At 34.9% G+C, this 21,154-nt stretch overlaps 1 protein-coding gene across 1 annotated transcript; it reads left to right on the top strand.

Annotated features, from left to right (window-relative positions):
- Window positions 1-139: 139 nt before the first annotated feature.
- Window positions 140-20,029, top strand: LOC129271281 (uncharacterized). The gene is made up of 11 exons (XM_064106637.1): window positions 140-586; window positions 2,025-2,110; window positions 3,792-4,070; window positions 9,024-9,167; window positions 10,228-10,274; window positions 11,000-11,128; window positions 11,952-12,152; window positions 14,367-14,567; window positions 15,536-15,742; window positions 16,365-16,520; window positions 17,730-20,029. The coding sequence occupies exons 2-11, from the start codon at window positions 2,041-2,043 to the stop codon at window positions 18,018-18,020; spliced, it is 1,725 nt and encodes a 574-aa protein (XP_063962707.1). The 5' UTR covers window positions 140-586; window positions 2,025-2,040; the 3' UTR covers window positions 18,021-20,029.
- Window positions 20,030-21,154: the final 1,125 nt, after the last annotated feature.

Raw genomic sequence — 21,154 nt, 5'->3', positions numbered from 1 at the left:
AAAGGTCCACAGTCTTAGAAATTGTGCCCCATACTTTATGTTGTACCCATTTTTTAATGGCTTATTGTGTCCCTTCATTCGGATACACCGTTCTGCGCGATTCGAATGATGACGTCGACGGTATCTCTCAGAAAACTCTGTTATTAAAAAGATGAGTGACTCGGTGAGATATCACGGTCTCTGCGTTGAGACTAATGCTTAGAAGCATTATGATGAGGGACATCGTTGGCGGAGCAAGGGGCATGAGGGGGGGGGGGGGGTTGTAGAGGTACATTTTGGGGATTCCCCAAGGTTAATCCATGTCCTCCATGATGACGCACGTGACAAGGATCGTTCAAATTTTGTAACCTTTGACAAGTGCGTTATTTTACGTGAAGCTGACCTCGTAACACCGATTCATCAATATCCGTGCACCAAGGCAATGGTCGTCCTATACGTGTTTCGAGAGTTACCACGCATTTCTGTCGATGGTTGATTTCCACGTGACGGAATTTTCTTTCATTCGTGGATGTCATTGTATAATACACATTCTAGTTCTACATGTACCGAGGGCTTAGAATGGATATTTTGTGAACATTCGGTTCGGGTAAGTAGGCCTATATATGTGCATTAATATGATATTAGAGAAGGATAGGAATTTTCATCACGTTATACTATAGATGTAGATTTCATATCTTGAAACAATGACCCGCAGTGGTAGAGAGTTGACTGTCTGGATGAAATGAAGTTGATAATTATTATTACTTGATTGTTTATAAATTTGATAATGTTAATGTTACTCCATATTTTCACCAGATTGAATTCTGATGAATAAGTCCTATAGGCCTATGTTCTGTGTTCTGGAAGTAGGAAGTGGCAATAGTATCCGCTGTAAATATTGTGCATGGATATCGTGATTTGCATATTCCATTTTGTAATAGGGCCCTGGATGGCCTTCATTGGTACCGGGGGGGATTGCAGGGTGCATTGATCCATGCACCCCTATAATTTTTTTAAATAAAATTTGTATACTCGATATAAAATATAACATTAAAATTGTGATGATCCAAATAACGTTGGAAATCGTAAGTAAAGATTGAATTATTAAATTAATGTCATTGTTTTAAGCAGTGGCGTATCGGGGTAGGGGGCCTGGTTAGGTATAGCCTTTCCTCAAAAACAGTTTTCAAGACCAAGAAAAATAAAGAAGATAAAAGGAAAGAAACGGGGAGATAGACGCTGAAATATACATGTATTTTACCCTTAACGTTCGCGTCGCTCGTTCGCAACTTTTTAAAAATTTTGCACAATGTGCCATATTTGTCCCCTCAACATTTCGGGCTTCTTACGCCACTGGTTTTTAGAAACGAAACCATTTTATAGTTATAATACAAGAAACAAATTAAATTACCGTGTCAAATATGGTCATACCTCCTTTCTAGATCAGCATTCCCCTTTCATGCCTTCTGTGTAACACAGGGTGAACTCAGTTCATCTTTTAAACGTAGGTTTTAGGAGTATTTATTTTAAAATTAATGAAATATAGATTTTTGTTTTGTTTTTACTTCATTTTTGTTTTCGCTATTCTTTTGAAATTAATTTCTAACCAATTTAAGATTTTTTCCCCATGTACAGTATGCATTATGTAGACCTTAATTATGTTTAGGTTAATTGGGTTCGTGGCACAAGTTTTTCAAAACTTTGTATGATCCCACTTCATTTTCTTTATACTTTCTAATGGTAATTTTGTTTGTATATGTTTGCTCAAAAAACGTTGTTTTTCATGATTGGTATTAAATTAAATTCAGTTCAGTTCAATGCGTCATTTATGGGAAGTTTATAGATTTCCGTTTTGGTCTCATGTCGAAGGTGTCTGCATAGCCCATTGTGATTATTATTTTATTCTTGCTTTAGAAATGGAGATTTGAAAGTTCAGTATATATTGCTATAGTAGGTCAGCCTATTCTATACACAATCATATATATTTTTAGTTGATTATGCATCATGTTTTGGAGGTTTTGATTATATATCTATTTTTCTTACAGAAATGCATCTGGCAACATGGCATATAAAAGCATTGTCCACATCGTCATCTTCCAATTGATGGCAGTCAGTTCCAATACAGAACAAGGTAATATAATATGCGTTGCAAAAAACCCCTGACGTCCACAAATCAAGCATAATGCTGAAAATGTTACAATTAAATATACTGAGCGCAAACCGACTACATTCTTTTTTTTTAATTTCGAGACCTGTTATTGAATTGCAATTGAAGGGTATTTTCTTGCAGTGCATAGGCCTATACACGTTGGTAGGCCTATATGATGAGAGGCGCAATCCCACACCGTTTAAATGTGTAAGTCCAATGCAGCCTCTTGCTTTAAATTAGTAGCAATGTATTATGGTGTGTTATTGTGGTATACATACACAATGTAGGATATGAACAAATATTAAACACAGGAAGTGAAAGAGAAAGAAGATTGGGAAAAGGCAGGAAGATCATGTATATAGTTGAGCTAGAAAAAGAGAGGGAGAGAGAAAGAGAGATAGAGGGGGTTCGGGCAGACAAAGGGGATATACAAGGCGGAGAAAAGGATTCTCTTTCCATAATGCCCTATTTTATAATGGTTATTCTGATGTAAATGAACATTCAAATGGTAGTATTTATAAAGGGCGTTAGCACGGGGGGGGGGGGGCGACCGCCTCAATGAATTTATTAGGCCCCCATAATAAAGTGGGACAATCCTGAGGGGAACCAAACATTAAAAAAAAGGAAAGAAAGAAAACGGAAAAAGTATAAACAAAAGAAAATCTATACAGTATATTGCATTTTTTTGTTGTTGATAAAAAGTGTCCGTATTATTTTTTTGCGAGGAAATTGCCGTGAAACCGTAATTTCCGGCCCTGGGTTACACGTACAACGAAAAAAGCGTAAAATAAAACGAAAGGCTCGGTTATACTGAAAACAATGTAAAAGTCCCCGATTGTTTACAAGTCCGCGGAATGTTGGTAAACATATTTGATTTTAAATACAGGGGCTTTTACATTACTTTAGTAAATTTACGATATTTTCACTGTAAAATTTGGCTAGAAAAGTTACGATTTGCTTCATCAAGAAAGTTTGCGTACCATATTACGTCCCACACCCTTTTCAAAATGCACTGGTGCAGTTATCTAAGGAGCAGTTCTGATATTGGCAGGTTCTTGCAGTTTTAAACAATACATGGTAAAGAAAAAGCGCGCATGTTTGTTGGTTGAAATGATTCTTTTTGATGTGTAATATTTCAATGCAAGGTTGTGTGAATATTCATCCATGAACATACCACCTATTTTACCCCCCCAAAAAAAAATTATTAATTTTTTACTAAACATTGGGTTGATGTTTACTCAACCTTTGTAGAGTTTAAATGTTCCTTTACAATTGTAACATCAATTGATTTGTATGATACATTTAAAATGGTACTTATAAAAAAAAATAATAATGATTATGGACTGATTGCTTCGATAGAGCAAAGCTTTAATCATGAACAGGAAAATGATGGTGAAATTCTTTTCCATATAACAAAAAAAGTAATGAGCGTATTGTTTATCAAATCAAATGAATCATTTGTTGAGTGATAAAGATAAATAATAAGTTCTTCTTGTTTCTCCAACAATACTATACCACAAGGGTAACGCAACAACTGCCGTATGATGTCGGCCTATTAAACAAAAATCATAGACAGACCGGGTGGAGTCTTGCGGTAAAAGAATCGTTGTAGAAACATGGAAAACGTATTATTTAGCGTATTGTTTGTTGTTTCTTTGACTAGTTTTTCACATATCAGAAGGACATGATGTAACTTTACCATGCACTGCTGCTGCCGTTGAAAAGACTAATCTACATTCGTTATACTGGCAGAAAGATGACGTCACAGTTTACTCCGTGAGAAATAATACGGTGGTTATTAACAGTCGGAATTACTCGATTGAGAGTGTAACCTCTCTAGGAATACAGGATCTCGTAGAAACCGATTCTGGAAATTACTCCTGCAAAGTAGTAGCAGATTTGAAAGTAATAAAAGGCAGGCCAGTTCAGTTGAATGTCATAGGTACGTACATGCACGAATAATATATTTTTCAGTGATAATTATGTCAAAAGGAGTGTGATAAGCTTAAAGGGGAAGTTTACCCTAACGAAATGTGTATTGTTAGTCGTAGAAAAAATATTGGTAAATGTCTTTAGGAATTTCCTTCAAAGATTAACAAGGTTATTAGAAATGTATATTTTTATTTGTGACGTCATATGCCAGCAGCTGTCCATGTTACGCGAATAAAAAATAAATCAATGAAATGCCTTAAAAAAAAAAAAAATGAATGGTTTTAATTGTACCTTCATTATTAAAAAAAATCTAAAATTGAAAGTCATAACTCAAAATTAAAATTGAAAATTTGAAATAAAGACAAAAAAAAAGGAAAAATACAAAATTGACCAAAAAAAATCATGTATTTTGTATTACAAAACATGTGCGGAAGCTGCTCGTTCATGACGTCACAAGCATTAAAATCATAAATACAATTCTAATAATTTTCTTACTCTTTGAAGGATTTTCTCAAACCTTCATCAATATATCATATTATTTGTTATTGATTTTTTACAACAAACTTTTCTCCAGAGTGGACTTTCCCTTTAAAGGAAAGATTGATGTCTAACTGTACAAAAAAGAAAGATAGATGGAAAGAGAGAGAGATAGAGGGGGGGGGGGGGCGCATCGTATCTTTTTTTTTCTTTGCCATTTTGAAGTGATTGTGATTTCTTAAAGGACAAGTTCATCCCGACAAAAAGTGGATTTGAATACAAAGAAAAAAATCCAACAGGCAAAACACTGAAAATTTCATCAAAATCGGATGTAAAATAAGAAAGTTATGACATTTTAAAATTTCACTTAATTTCACAAAACAGTTATATGCACATCCTGATCGGTATGCAAATGAGGAAACTGATGACGTCATCCACTCACTATTTCTTTTGTATTTTATTATATGAAATATGAAATATTCTCATTTTCTCTTCATTGTCAAGTGAAAAACGATTAATTCCTCCCTGAACATGTGTAATTAGCACTGTTTATTATTATATAGTTCAGTCAAGTCGGTCCTTATTGTCAAATCTGTAAAAAATGAAATATTGTATTATTCAAACATTAAAAAAACAAAAGAAAAAGTGAGTGAGGGACATCATCGACTGTCTCATTTGCATGTCACTGAGTTGTGCATATCACTGTTTTGTGAAAAATAAGTGAAACTTTAAAATGTCATAACTTTCTTATTTTACATCCGATTTTAATGAAATTTTCAGCGTTATGCTGGTTAGATTTTTCTCTATTTATTCAAATCAACATTTTTCTGGGGTTGACTTGACCTTTAACGAGTGTGCCTACTTGATGTACATGTAGACCAGTAGCTAAAACACTTGATGTCATATTTTCGCTTAAAAATGGTAGACGGGTCAATATGCGACCAAAAATACCCCTACCCGGAACTAATTGCAACAAATGATTTTTCAACGGTTTTTTGTACTATTTGACAACATGCTAAAAATCTACCAAAATCCGCGTCTGGGAAAGTGGTTATTTTCAAGATGGCGTCCAAGATGGCTGGCATTCACTGGAAATAGATAAAACTGATTCATTATCCACCCTATAGAGTCCTATTTTTATTCATATTCCATGGTTTAGGGTGTAAAACGTATTGATACAAGCTAGAATGAATTATAAGCCCTTCAGTGTGCCTGGTAAATCCAAGATGGCACCCAAAATGGCTGCCGTAGGCTGAAAATCAACAATTTATCTAAGTGGCTTTAATTTGGTTTTATTCAATGGTTTTAAGGGTGAAGTGGTACATTGGAACAAATTAAAATGACAGCCAGTGGTTTGGTGTGTCCACAAATCCAAGATGGTGTACAAAAATCCAAGATTGCTTCCAAAAATGGAGTTTAAAATGGCTGTTGATAATTAAAATGGACACAATTCATTTTATATCTGCCTGGGACATATGATTTGGTGTCTAGACCAATTTTTTAATGATCAAACAAGACACTAGGACAAGTAATAAGGACAGTCAGTGGTCCAGTATGTTAAAAATCCAACATGGCTTCCGAAAATGGAGTTTAAAATTGCTGTTGCTACTTAACAAAAACTACATAGTTTGCTCAATATCTAGAAATATGACTTTTGTGGCTATACCATGGTTAAATGGGTCAAATAATAAATTGGGACAAGTTATAAGGAAAGTCTGTGGTCTGGAATGTGCAAAAATCGGCGATGGATTCCAAACATTGATTCTGAAATGGCTGCTAATACTTAAAGTGGACATAGCTCATTTCATTTTGGCCTGGGAGATGTGATTTTGATTTCTAAACCGCTGGTTTCAAGGGTCAAATAATATATTAGGGCAAGTTATAAGGGCAGTCAGTGGCCTGGTATGTCAAAAAGTCTAAAATGGCTTTCAGAAATTGATTCTAACTTGACTGCTGTTACTTAAAGCGGACATAGCTTGTTTCATATCGGCCTGGGAGATGTGATTTTGGTGTCTAAACCACTGGTTTCAAGGGTCAAATAATACATTAGGGCAAGTTATAAGGACAGTCAGTGGCCTGGTATGTCAAAAAATCTAAAATAGCTTCCAAAAATTGATCTCAATTGACTGCTGTTACTTAAAGCGGACATACATGTAGCTTATTTCATATCGGCCTGGGAGATGCGATTTTGGTGTCTAAACCACTGGTTTCAAGGGTCAAAATAATAAATTAGGACAGGTTTTAAGGACAGTCAGTGGTCTGGTATGACCAAAAATCCAATATGGCTTCCAAAAATTGATTCTAAAATGGCTGCTGATACTTAAAAGTGGCATAGCTCATTTTACACCCGCCTGTGAGATATGATTTCGGTGTCTAAACTATGATTCCAAGGGTCAAATTATATATTGGACAAGTTACAATGACAGTCAGTGGTCTACTATGTCCGAAATTCCAAGATGGCTTCCGAAAATGGAGTAAAAATTGTCTGATTTTACTTTTAAAAGGACATGGTTTTTTTCAATACCTGTCTGCCTAATATGAGTTTGGTGACTAAACCATGGCTTAAAGGGTCAAGTAATACACTAGGGTAAGTTACAAGACCAGTCAGTTGTCTGTATGTTAAAAAAAAATCCAAGATGACTTAAAAAAATGGTATGTAAATTGACTGTTGTTACTTAAAAGTATACATAGTTTATTAGAAATACACCTTGGAAGTATAATTTTGGTGTCTGCACTAAAAATAAATTGGGTTAAGTTGAAAGGACAGTCAGGTGTTAGGTATGTCTAAAATCGAAGATGGCTTTAAAAATCGGGGTCTTAAATGACTGTTGTTACTTAAAAGTCGATGTAGAACATTACAAATACACCTTGGGGATTCATGGGTAAAAAATACTTTGGGACTGGTTACCATGATATGCCTAAAAAATTTGCCTTAAAATCCAAGTTAGCTTAAAAATATGGGTTCTAAAATGAATGCTGTTACTTAAAAATTGACTTAGTTCCTACAATATCCACCTGTGAGAAATAATCTTGGTGCGTACACTTAAATGCATAGGGATAACTTATATTGTTTCATGAGTTGGTAACAGCACCCATTTTGATGAAATTTTTTAATCTACCATGGACAAAATGGAATACTATAAACCTTCCTTGTTACTTGTCCGAATGTATTATTTGACCCTTCATACCCAGTAGACAGCAACATTATTTCTTACATGTAGATATTGTAGAACTCTGACCATTATTGAGTGATATGAGTTGTTATAGATGCCTTTTTTGAAAACCTCTTGGATTTTTAGGCAAATTGGACAACTGCATATTACTATAACCAGTCCAAACGTAATATTTCAACCATGAAACCATAGTGTGGACACCGAAATCATATCTCCTTGGTGGATTTTAAATGAACTAGTCCATTTTTAAAGTAACAGTAGTCATTTTAGACTTCAATTTTGGAAGCCATCTTGGATTTTCGACGTACTTGACCGCTGACTGTCCTTGTTACTAATTTTCTGACTTTCAAAACCATGGTATAGACATCAAAATCATATGCCCTTGACGGATATTACATGAATCATGTCCATTTGTAAATACCAGCGGTTAATTTATACCTTTTTTAAGGCCATCGTGGACTTTTGGTAATACTTGATCACCCATCGTTCTTGTAAATTATCCCAATGTATTATTTGACCCATTTAATCATGGTATAGGCACAGAAATCATATTCCCGGATATTGAACAAACTATGTTGGATTTTTCAAAGGAGCAGCAACATTTTTTCACTCCATTTTTGGAAGCCATCTTGGATTTTTTAACATACCTGACCAATGGCTGTCCTTGTAACTTGTATTATTTGACCATTGAAACCATGGTCTAGACACCAAAATCATATCGCCCAGGTGGATATGATATGAGCTATGTCAATTTTAAGTATTAACAGCCATTACAAACTCCATTTTTGGAAGCCATCTTGGATTTTTGGACACATCAGACCACTGGCTCTTCTTGTAACATGTCCCGATGTACTACTTCGCCATTAAAACCATCGAATAGAAACCAAATTAAAGCCACTTAAGTAAATAATAGAAGAATAAAATGTGGATTTTGTAATCCTACGGCAGCCATTTTGGGCGCCATCTTGGATTTCCTGGTACCCTGGAGTGCTAATATTCACTCTAACTTGTATCAATAAATTCGTATACTAACTGGACCATGGAATATGAACCGAAATAGGATTCTAGGGTGGATAATGAGTGAGTACAATCCATTTTCAGTGAATGGCGGCCATCTTGGACGCCATCTTGAAAATAACTACTTTCCCGTATGCGAATTTTGGTAGATTTTTATTATGTTATTCCTGAGGTCAAATACTGCCAGAAACAGTTGAAAAATCATTTGTTGCAATTTGTTCCGGGTCAAAATATATATTGAACCGTCTATGCATACTATAGAATGATCTTGGTTGCTTTTTAACATTTTTCTTTAGGTGGAAGGAATGCAGGAATGAACGTTGGCCCTACAGAAGAAACGCCAAATTCTGCTTTATCGATATGGTTGCCAATCGTCGTTATACTAATCATCACTTTCGCTGTCCTGATAATATTTGGGGCTTACAGATACCGCAAAGAAGGTTTGCCTCCTTTCTGCACCTGCTATTAGAGTAATATTTCTCTGTTTTTAATAATAAGTCACATACGGGACTTTTCTACATAATGTAAGAACTGCGTTGTTAAAGTCACATCTAAAAGATAAAAGATGCCTCACCGGGTGTTGAAATAAACCAAATAAATACCCTCACTTGGCCACCCTAAAACCAAGAATACGCCACCGGGAAAGGTTCTCTGCAAATGGTTAATTAAATGTATATGGTTTCCAAGAAGTAAAAAAGTGAAAATTATCTTATTTGAAATAGTAACTTCATACTGTCAAAAATTTGAAGCTGTAAAATCAAATGTAATACGAGATACCTGACTTTTCTCTGGACTGCTTGGAAGACTTACTGAGATTGCACAATGTGCACATCTTATGTTGACTTGTTTTCTCCTTATTATTTTTAAGCTCTCACTGATTTTCTTCTCAATAAAAAATTGCTGTTTGTAGGTATTGTTGATCAAATTTGCCCAATAAAAATCCTCAAAATTCATGACCGTCTTATTTTTTTTGTATACATTTATTTATTTTGATGTATTTTATTTATTTATTTTTTATCTATTTATTTACTTTATTTCATTTAATTATCAATTAATTTTTATCAATTTTATTTCCATTTATTCATTTATTTTATTATCATAATTTTTTTTTTTGGAGGGGGGGGGGGCAAGTCACATAATATATTGTCCAAGTTGACTGACGATAACACATTATACACAGTGATGTGCAGGGGTGAGTTTAAGCTCAACATGATATAAAAAGTTGTTGCGAAAAAATTGGGGGGGGGGGGGGGAGAGGTAATCAAATGAAAGGTCACTAGAACTACTGATTCCAGATATGCATATCACTATCATGACTATAGAGGTAGTATGATGAGTACATGTACATTAAGTAGAACCTGAGTGGAAAAAAAATCCTAAGCACGATATGATAGAATTTGAATAAATATAAGCAAAAATCACACAAAATCATGTCTCGATAGAAATACCAACTCAATTTTGAATGAGCTTCAACTTTTCTCTTTTTGATATATTAATCAGGAATTTCATTCGTGTTTGGAGACAGCAGATTTCAACGAGCGACTACGGTAATGTACAATCGTTTAAATCAGTTTCAAGTCAGTTTATATGTCATAATTATATATATAGAATAATCTATAAATATATCCCTAAACTAACTGTAACAATAATGTATTCTAATTACTAAATAGGCATGCAAGTATATTTTAAAGAACAAAAAAGGAATGTATATAATAAAACATGAATTCAGGTAAGTTTTAGTATAAGCACTTTATAATACTGAATAAAAATGTGGAACGGCCGAAGAATCCCAAAATAAAGGTAAAAAATGTTGCAATAATAATATAATAGGCCTACTAAAATGATGTTAAGCGCTATATCAATCATCCAAATTATTATTTGTTCATTATATCAACTGTACATTAGTTGTTTAACAGTTTTTACAGTCTGGAAGGAATGCATTATTGATGATTTAACATTATATGATTTTATATCTTAAAAATTCTTTCTTGAAAACTTTAAACACCTCTTTAATTGTTAAACAACAAGAGTTTACTGTAAATTTCACAATATAAAGAACATCGTTGCAGAAGAAGTTTAAGCCAAAACATTACTAGTATAATAAGGCTACGAGATTAGATCTATTACACTGCCATGACTGCATATTTGTTCTTCGGCATGCACTGGCAACCAATATTTGATATCAAGCTGGAATATTATTACATCTTTATTCAACAATTAAAATCTTGTCTGAAGGAGATTGTTAATTTTCCACATTTTCGTATCTTAACAGCCTATGTCTGATAATCAAGATAATGCATTGGATGACTTGAGATTTAGTACCCTTCAACATCGTATGAAGAGTGTCGAAGAAGATTTACACAGCGTGGATGTTCCTTTGAAAGATTTCAATGAAGAAATTGTAAGTAATGTAATTAACTTTCATTCCTTGTGAAAGCGGGAAAATGTGGATCATATGCTGTACAATGAAATACAGCTTCCGAGAAAGATGTGGTTTTCGTTTTCAATAAGCCTCTTATGAGTTTTTAGGAAAATGTCAATGATCAAATTTCGTTTAATCTACTTATGCAAATTTTCTGCCAAAATGTGAGTATATTATGTTCTCTGTGTACTTCTTTGTTTTGAAATCCCCCGATTTTCTTTTAATAATATTGTTTCATCTTATGCTAGATATGCAAATGAGGAGATTGGTAATTGAAACACGGTTTTTCATCATGAAACCATCTCAAGAATCGGATACTTTGCCCTAAAACACATTAAGAAGAATAACAAATGGGTGGATTGATTGACCTAGAATTCGGGTCCGATGTTAACACTTTTGTTTTAGATCTTACCCATTTTTTTGTTACATTGGACCTAATACCTAATGGGTTGTGGCACCAACAGACCTGGCATAATCTAAACCTGAAATTGTTCCGAATATGATTATTGTGAAAAAAAATAGTTTCTCGAAATATACACGAAATACAAGAGGAACAATTGTGAAGCCTGGTAAAAAATTTCATTCGCCCACTTATCAGCCCACCACTTTTTGAATAAAATAAGGGTTTAATAATAACTTAATATCATTATGCCTGAATGCTCTCCCGATATGGTGCATCAACAATCCCAAGCTTTAATCATGCATGTCTTGTTCGAGCGATTGACATTGATTATGTCTCCATTTTTGTTGTCAAATTTGCATTTCATGCAAACCTATCTGTTTCCTGGCTCTGGTCTTTCAGATCTTTGCAGATGCTCCTGAGCTGTCGTTTATTCTGGTCGGACAAGTTTTACTCGATGATCTGCGTTCGTCGTCAGAAGAGGAGAAGAAATCGCTAAAAGCTGTCATCATTCGACTTCTAAACAAACGTGTAAAACCTTACAAAGAATGCCAGTTACCAACCGAAGCAAGTACCCCTCTCAATGCGTCGTTGTTACAGAGTGTGAGTTCAATATCTTTGGAATTTGTAGCCATGTCAGCCCGGTTTGCCGGTTTATTTGCCAAATCGCTATGCGTCTAAGTCAAACCGGTAACTGTCATGTCAAAGTGGTGTGTGTCTGGTCGAACCGATAGGCCTATGTATCATTAGCCAAACCGGTCTGTCAAATTTCCGTAGGCAAAACTTTGTCATGTTGATCATTAGTCAAATCGATATGCCAGACCGGCATATAACTCCCTTTCTCGTGTTTTGCTTTTTATTCATTTTTTAGGGGGGGGGGGGGTTAAGGTGCAACTCTATTTCGATTGGCCCAAGATATATAGTAACTCCATTCATCCCCCTCCAAAATGAAATCATGTAAGTTCATTGGCGTAAATCCGTGACGTCATACTATTCAAGGGGGGGGGGTGGGGTGAAACAACAAAATATCACCCCCCCCCCGAACGGTAGGTTCACTGCTTGGATTTACGTCAGTGTGTATGTTTCACTTCGCAATTATAGCCAGCTCAGGCCAAATAACTATTATAACAATGCACTTGTGTACATTTCCTGTGGAAATGCTTTGTTTTGGCTAGCATACCCGCATCGGATCTGGGTTCTTTAATATAATGAGACATTGGTTTTTTTTTGCCAATTCAATGACAGTACCCAAAATGTTAAACATGAACACGGGCGGTGTTCAGAGGAAGGGGGGGGGGGGCATGGTTAGTCTGCAGGCACATACCCTGATTGAAACTTTAATCAACAAGTGTGTCTCCACACAAAGACTAGCACATACAAAACTTCCTGTTTCAGAGATCCAAGAAGGAAAAACCAGTTCCACTGGACCAGTTAGACCAGTAGAATTTTAACTGGTAACTGTGGAAATTGGGACATCGGTTTACTGGTCTAACTGGTCATACTGGTCCAGTTAAAATTTTACTGGTCCAGTTAAAAATTAAACTGGTCTTGAATTACTGGAATTTTGTACTGGTCTTGTTTTTGGTGGTTGTTACTGGTCTCACTGGTCTTCATACTGGTATCCAATTTAAGCTGGTCTTTACTGGTATTTTTTACTGGTCTGACTGGTCCTCGAACTGGTCCTCGTACTGGTCTTACTGGATCAATTTATTACATGCATTTGGTTTGTTATATACCATGGTCACTGAAATGTGATGGAAAAGATGGTTAGTAAATTAATCTTTCTGCTGTTATTTTAAATGTGATATATGAAATTACACATTTTCATTGTGAATTAGTGCACACACTTATTTGGAAAGTTAACAACAATGAGTGCCATTGCAAGGATATTCCATTCTAAATCCTGATTTTTCTATTTAAAATAGGAATTATGCAAATGAGGTAAACCACGTGATCAGCATCATCAGATTTACTGGTATTACTGGTCTTGACCAGTTCAATTTCAAACAATGAATTACTTTAGACCAGTTGACTATATCAGAGGAATATATCTTGCTTTGATCTTAATCATAATTAAAGGAAATAATTATTTTAATGATAATGTTAATACTTGATAATTATGATATTAATAGTAATAATTACAATATCGATAACAATGATAACAGTAATAAGAATGATAACAACAATGATCATAATAATAATAATAATTATTATTATGATAATTATAAGAATAATGATGATAACAACGATAACGATAATAACTTTTTCCATAATTCGTCAAATGATCCGACTTGAAATAAAGTCATTATTTATTGGGCCAGAAACACCAGTTTGATGAAAAACAATTTAACTGGTATTACTAATTGCTTCAACTAAATGCAATTGTTGGAACTGGTCTCCGGTTGATTTTTACTGGTCCAGTTAAAAATCGACTGGCCCAGTAAAAATATACGGAAACCAGTAAAATTCTACTGGAAACCAGTAAAAATTCTTCCTGGTCTTACTGGTTTTTCCTTCTGGGATGGCCTTCAGTACACAAGTCATGAGTAGGCTGCACATTCAGACCCGTAACTTGAGTAAAGGGGTTTGCACAGCAGACTAGGACATAGTAGGCATGATAGGGTCGATACTTGTTCTCGAATAGTTCCATGACCGAGGGTAAAATAAGGGGAAGATAGGAAATCGAAGAGGAAAATAAAAATGAATATCATATTAAAATTGGTCATAAAACTAAACTTTCATAGTGTTCTTTTGATGACTCGCCACGATTTTTTTTCATTTTTCTATCTTTCTCATGATTAATTACTGTATTGACAGTCAATGAGGGAAAGTATGACCAAGGAGGGTTCAACTGATAAAGATCTTGCCTTCGTAGAGCTTGTGCTTCAGAAACTGGATCAGATTCTTGATGAAACAGACAGAGACGAATGTGAGATCCTCATCACTAAACCAGACCTCAGAGAGATCACAGATAAATCTCAGATACCGGATTATGAAGGGAATAGAATCATCAATAGGGCAAGTGCTTTTACTCACTAAAAAACACAAATGAGGTTTAAGGGGAAGTTCTCCCTGATGATAAGTTATTTTTATAAGTAGCGAAATTAGACAAAAAAATATTAGTGATGAAGATTTGATAAAAGATTCATCAAACAATAACGGAGTAATGGATTTTTGAAGTTTTGATTGTGTGACGTCACAGATAAGCAGTTCCCACTCTGATATGAATTCTATGAATGTCATTAGAAAAAAGTAAAAGCGATTTTATTTGTTACTTGCTTATTAGGAAATGTCATTAGATATTTTCACATTCCCTCCGTTTAATTAAATATTTGTATTCGTCATGATAAAACAAGATTACATTTAACGCAAATATATCACACGATAAAAAGGGAAGCTTCCTCATTTTACAAAAAAAAAATTCAAAACTCTCTTATTCTTTTTAGAATTTTTATCAAACCTTGTCCAATATTTTTATGCTTTTATCAGAATTAACTCATCGTCAGTGTAAATGTCTCCTTTAATGGCATGAATGAAAGCTCATTTTTATTTGCAATTGTGCTGCTTAGGCAACTACGTCATGTCGCCATCTACGACGAAAGTCTGATAAAGCTTAAGGCCTCTCATACATTTCAAATGAAAGCTTACCTCCACAGGTCAAATTTCTTAATTTTAAAGAATACGTTTCTTTAATTGCATAAACGTTACAATAACCATACGATTTTTTGGATAGATTGTGTATATGTGATGCTATTGATTATCGGCAAGGGATTAAAAACATGACTTGGATTCCGCGAAAAAATAAAAGTACATTATTTCTTATTCAAATTTGACAGAAGAAAGGAAGGAAAGAAAAATAGATGATGTTTGAATCTGTATTTCAAATCCTTGAGATTTATAGTGTTACCAATCGATCCAGTTTCCAAAAATATGTTTCCATATATACATTTCAAGAGAAATCCATACCTTCACTTCACCTGTTTCAGTCAACCCATCTGCAGACCAGCATGAGGTCGTCGATGAATAGGAGCCGGCAAGCATGTAGTATAGAATCTTCAGTCATCAGAGAAGAACTAAGGACCAAGACAACACCAGAGCGCATTGATGCACGTAATACTATCTCTCAGATAATCCTTGAAACAATGGAAAAGGGACAGAGGGCTAAACTTCTAAATCGCAGTGATGTATCAACGGTAAGTCCTGTCAATGGAGACGGTCTGCAAGGTGTGAACAATAATTCAGCAATATGATAATGTACTTATGTAGTACCACAAGCAAGACTTATGTTTTTTTAATGTACACTAGGTAGCATTTTGACCACTTAATTTCAAACATCTCCCTTTTATAGATACTGTAACAGATAATGTGGAAAAATGTTAATCATAGTCATAGTGCACTTTTTCATGGTAAATGCAGCAAATAATAATAATATAGGGTTATTTTCGATTGAATTATTTGAAATTTTACGAGAAGTGAAATATATTGTATTAAAAACAAATCATGACATTTTTTTATTGTAACGAAAAGAACAAGTGTGTGTGATGTCATTATTTCATCCTGTGCACATTGCTCGTGTTGCAGCTGCCGTAACCTCACAAAATATAGAATAGAAACTTGCCACTGATTTTGTCTTATCCATATTTGAAAGGAAATTCAAGAAGTTTGCTTGTAAGATTGTAAGTTTTGCCATGATCTTAAACAAGCAAATTTATTGAATACCGTTGTAAATCAAAGTGAAACGGTCGATCATATTTTAAATCTATAATAATTGAAACGGTATTTATTTCATTTTTGTATTTCTATTTTTGTTGACAGTACACCGAGGATTACTTCCATAGTCCTGACGATCTTGTCGATGATGTAGCTCGAGTTGTTGCTCTCTGGGCTAGTAAGATAGTCAAACTAGATGATGATATCAACACTAAAATAGAAGAGTATCTCTACCCTCTACCAACAAGGATATCCGAAACGGCAAGTTTGATTATTATCAATGGTGTTATTGGTGAACTTAAAATGTAAGCGATGTTGTGAAAATATTAATCTATAATTACATTTTGACGCAAGAATCTACTGCATTTTAATAAGATACGTAAGCCTTGGGGAAAAAACATCCTCATTAAAAGCGAACGAGACGCTCTTCTCCGTCCATTCAGTTATTTGGAATGATAATATATATTTCTAATCTTACTTCACTTTTTAAATTAGATTTAATCCATTATCATGTAGATATCCACCGAGACTTGACCTCTGGGGCCAAATTATATTCAAGGAAAAGTGTCAATCATTAGTTTACACTGTATAATAGCGTTAATTGCGAACTTTACGCGACGCCTTTTAAATGGAATTTATCAAAACAAAACCCCGGGGAACTCTGCACTCACTAATCTTATTGTCCGCAAAGTAATGATCAGGCTTAGTTTGAAACATATTCCTGGGCTGGTCTTTGGAAAAGAAAGAAAAAAAAACAAAAACAAAACACAATTGTTGATTGAGTGACATCCTAATCTCTGATGATACTCGGTATACAGGGACAATACTTGGCCTATAGTCAATAACCTCATTTTGCCTAATTGCGCGATTGTGACGATGATGTGTATGAACATAAGGTATAAAATGTGGCAATGATAATATCAATAAAATCTTCATATATTTTACATTTAAAAAGTGCTGGCTTCTTTGCTTTTAAAGGGGGGGGGGGGGTAGATTGAATAGAATTGAAGCATGCCTTTTTTGTATTTAGAATGACATAGGCAAGAGCAGATGGAGAACGAAGAGAGTATGCTGATCTTTGGTGGTGCACCGCTTTTCATGGGGGGGGGGGGGCTACTTGTATTTTTTTTCTTAGACTAATGATCTTTTCTTTTCTCGTCGAAATTTTCAGCCGATTCTCACTCAGTAAAAGTCCGACTCTGGATCCGCGCCTGCTATAATCATTCCCATAGACCCACTGAAATAAGCGCCAATAACCACTCGTGCAATTAAAGAAAACACTTGCAAGATCTAATTAAGAAGGGACACACTGAACGAGAGATTTAAATAATTAACTTAAATTCAGCCATTTTTATTATCAGTTCAATTCTTTTTTGGAATTTTTACTTCATTAAGTATTTATTCCCCTCCATATACTTCTTTAACCATTATATCATTGTTGATTTTTTTTTAATTTCTTGATACTCACAGAAAAAAATTTCAAACACATCAAAGGAGCCAGTTGATACAGTGAACCATGAATCCACATCACAACAAGATAAGAACACCGTACAGGGAGCTGAGAAGGAACAAGGAGCTGCTGGAAAATGCAATGATTTGTCCATACCAAAGGGAGAAGATGTTGATCAACTCGGTGATGAAGTCATTGGTGAACCCGTTAACGAACAGTACGACGAGTCAATTAAGAAGCTACAAGCTGAATCAACCGATAAGGGAGTGGATAACGAGGCAATCTGCTCAGACGACTCTTTCCAGAAATAGGAAGCTTAATGATCCGGTCTTTTTCACTAAGACATACACGTTCTACTTTTCCTTCTGCAGACTGCATCGGCATAGTTATTGTTTGTTTCTTGCCATCTCAGTTGTTTATTAAAAAATAATTATATGATTTCATAACATATATTTTATTTTAACACGGTATACACACTTTAGCCAATGGCTCTTCTTCAGAGTGATGTGAGGAGAGATGAATAGGCCGATGCATTTTGCTTCTCCTTCATATTTCCACATTCAGTTCATTGCTTAATATATTTTGTTTTCCCTTTGTTGTTGTTGTTGTTGTAAGATTGTCGTTTTTACGTTTTTGTCTATAGGCGCTGCATTTCCGACGGCGACGACGGCGTCAACACCAAATCTTAACCGAAGGTTAAGTTTTTGAAATGACAGCATAACTTAAAAGTATATGAATCTAGTTCATTAAACTTGGCCATGAGGGTAATCAAATACTACTAAACATCCTGCTTGAGTTTCAAGTCTCATGATTAGGGTCAAATGTCATTTAGGGTCAATGAACTTTGGCCAAGTTGGGGGTATCTGTTTAATTACCATCATAACTTTAAAAGTATATGAAGCTGATTCATGAAACTTGGACATAAGGGTAACCAAGCATTCCTGACAATAGGTCGCATAATCAATGTCAAATGTCATTTATTGTCAATAAACAGTATTTTATCATTATATAAATGGTGTTTTTGTGAATAATTATTTTATAGTAGTTATCAAAGTCAGCACTGCTGCTATATTGAATTGCGTGATGCAGGTGAGACTGCCAGAGGCGCTCCACTTGTTGTTCACCGCATGGTTTCTGAAAATAGTGCGTGAGTGGGTGAGGGTGTGTGTGTGTGTGTGGGGGGGGGGGGGGTCAATCCACCCCCGTTCCAAGGCCCCTGTTACCGTTAGTGACCAAAATTACCATAATTTCTATCTTTAGAGATGGCCATAGCAAATATGCCATAGTCTGCTGTACAAACCCTTTACTTGAGTCTGAATGTGCAGCCTATAATGCCGTGTGTACTGAAGGTTAATTGAAACAGCAAGTCTTATATGTGCTAGTATTTGCGTGGAGACCCATTTGTTGATCAAAGTGTCAATAAGAGTTTGTGCCCGCAGACTAAATATGCCACATGATGTAATGGGATATGAACTGAGCGTTAAAAACAAAAACAAATTTAATGATTAATTTTCAATGACTCTTACTAATCTTTATAAACATTTAAAAACGTTCTGAATTAACAACACGGATTTATTCCTTTATTGAAAGTGGTGATACAAACGTTCCAACTCAAGTAGTACTGATAATGAAATAATATGAAAAAATTGTTGCAATTAGCCATGATTAAATTATTTTGCAAATTACTTACATTTGATCATCAATTCAATATTTCCGTCGGTGTAGCGCAACGATGACGATGAACGTTGAGATAATTATGTGCTCAATGATAATTAGCGTAATTTCATTAATGGGTGAAATTGCACTAAATATATTAAACAGGTAAAATTTTGTTCAAGATCATTTACTGTCGGTTACCTGTTAGTAAATTGAGCTAAATAAAATAATTACTTCAAGAGTCGGTAAAGGTGTCCTAGAATGTCATTTCATAATTTGGATGCTCGTCGTTAAGAAACATAATTCAACGTTCTTTACTCTCTCAAATAAAACAGCAATGATGCCATGATCTTTCTTCGGTTAAAGATTCGATTAATACATCTATGACTGTTACCTAGAAAGGTAAAATAAAATCAGACAACTATAAATCAGTGCTACAATAAAATATCAATAAAAATACATAGGCATATATATGATGTTTCTTACTTATTTGAATAATTTGTGAAAAAAAAATTAATATTTTTATCAAAATTCTTATGATTGATCATTCTTTGTCCATTTTCTATTATAAGCGCTTTGATCTTGTAATAGTCTAGTGCCCATTTTGTTATTCATCATTATCACGATTATAGGCTTAATAAAATGTTTTTTTTAAGTATTTTGGACTAGGCTTCTTTATACCTCCGATGTTTGTACAATAGACCAAGCGCTCGAGAGTTGGATATCCTAGGGCATGTTAATAAAGCCCCTTTTACACCTTCACGGATCATCCCGGATTGTCGATCCGGGGTCACCTGTGTACAGTCCGGGATTACCGTGTACACACCGACTACACATCCGGCGCCATCCTTGATGTACCGGCATATCCGGGGCAAAAATTGAACATGTTCAATTTTTATCCCGGATTAGACGGACGGATTATCATCCGTGTACATCCTTGTTTAGCCACCATGAAGATCCGTGTAAGCACCCAGTTACATTCCTGTATTCCGTGTTGACTCCCGGTAGATTATTAAGCAGTCCAGTCAGTCCGCAAGCCCCTGTGTTAATGAGCAAATGAGCAAGATTTATCCAAGTCCTCTCGTGGCTGAATTCATGTCCCTGCAAAATCTCGTGAATTGTGAGACTTTCTTTCTCAAGGAATTTAACCACTTTCTCCTTGAGTAATATTGATTATTTTTGTACCATGGGCAAGAGTAAATGTTACCCTTTTATATTGGTCATTTCTTTTGAATGAAATATTTTGACAAATAAGTGATTTTTTTTACCTTAAAAGATGCATCAAACATAATTTTATTCCTCTGTTTTCACTTGCAAATTGTGCAACATTTTGTGTTTTAGGCACCAACATTATTTATATCATCAGAAAGCTCAAACTCTATACTTTCTTACAATGTCACTTTTGATACGTGGCATCTTTTAGATGGGTCAGCAGCCAGTTATTTCCATCAAGATGCAAGACGAGATTTTTTGAAATTTCTGAGTAACATAAAATCCAGAGTTCTGATTGGCTGAATACTGTTTTCAAAACAAACAGGCGCGGGTAATTTGAAGAGATTACCACATGGTGAGTGTGACCTTGCAGAGGCCAAGTGTGGGGAACATTGGAATTTGCGTGGGTGTGTGGTCTCAATGACCAATCAGAGCGCAGTATTCTTGTTTTTGAGCTGCAAAATGTACTTGGCCTATGAAAAGCTGGCTGCTGACCCATCTAAAATACATCTTCTTATAAAAATTATATCATATTAAAGCTTAGATCTTCAGCTTTATCATGATTAAAAAATTATTT

The sequence above is a fragment of the Lytechinus pictus genome, chromosome 11, assembly GCF_037042905.1.
Source record: "Lytechinus pictus isolate F3 Inbred chromosome 11, Lp3.0, whole genome shotgun sequence".
Classification (NCBI taxonomy): domain Eukaryota; kingdom Metazoa; phylum Echinodermata; class Echinoidea; order Temnopleuroida; family Toxopneustidae; genus Lytechinus; species Lytechinus pictus.
This window is presented reverse-complemented; position numbering and strand designations above follow the sequence as displayed.

What these genes read in the sequence shown, in the direction of transcription:
- LOC129271281 (XM_064106637.1), top strand. Translation starts at nt 2,041, where the DNA reads ATGGCATATAAAAGCATTGTCCACATCGTCATCTTCCAATTGATGGCA. An exon ending in CAGTTCCAATACAGAACAAG is followed by an intron (nt 2,111 to 3,791) that starts GTAATATAATAT and finishes TTCTTTGACTAG; the next exon opens with TTTTTCACATATCAGAAGGA. An exon ending in TTACAGATACCGCAAAGAAG is followed by an intron (nt 9,168 to 10,227) that starts GTTTGCCTCCTT and finishes TATATTAATCAG; the next exon opens with GAATTTCATTCGTGTTTGGA.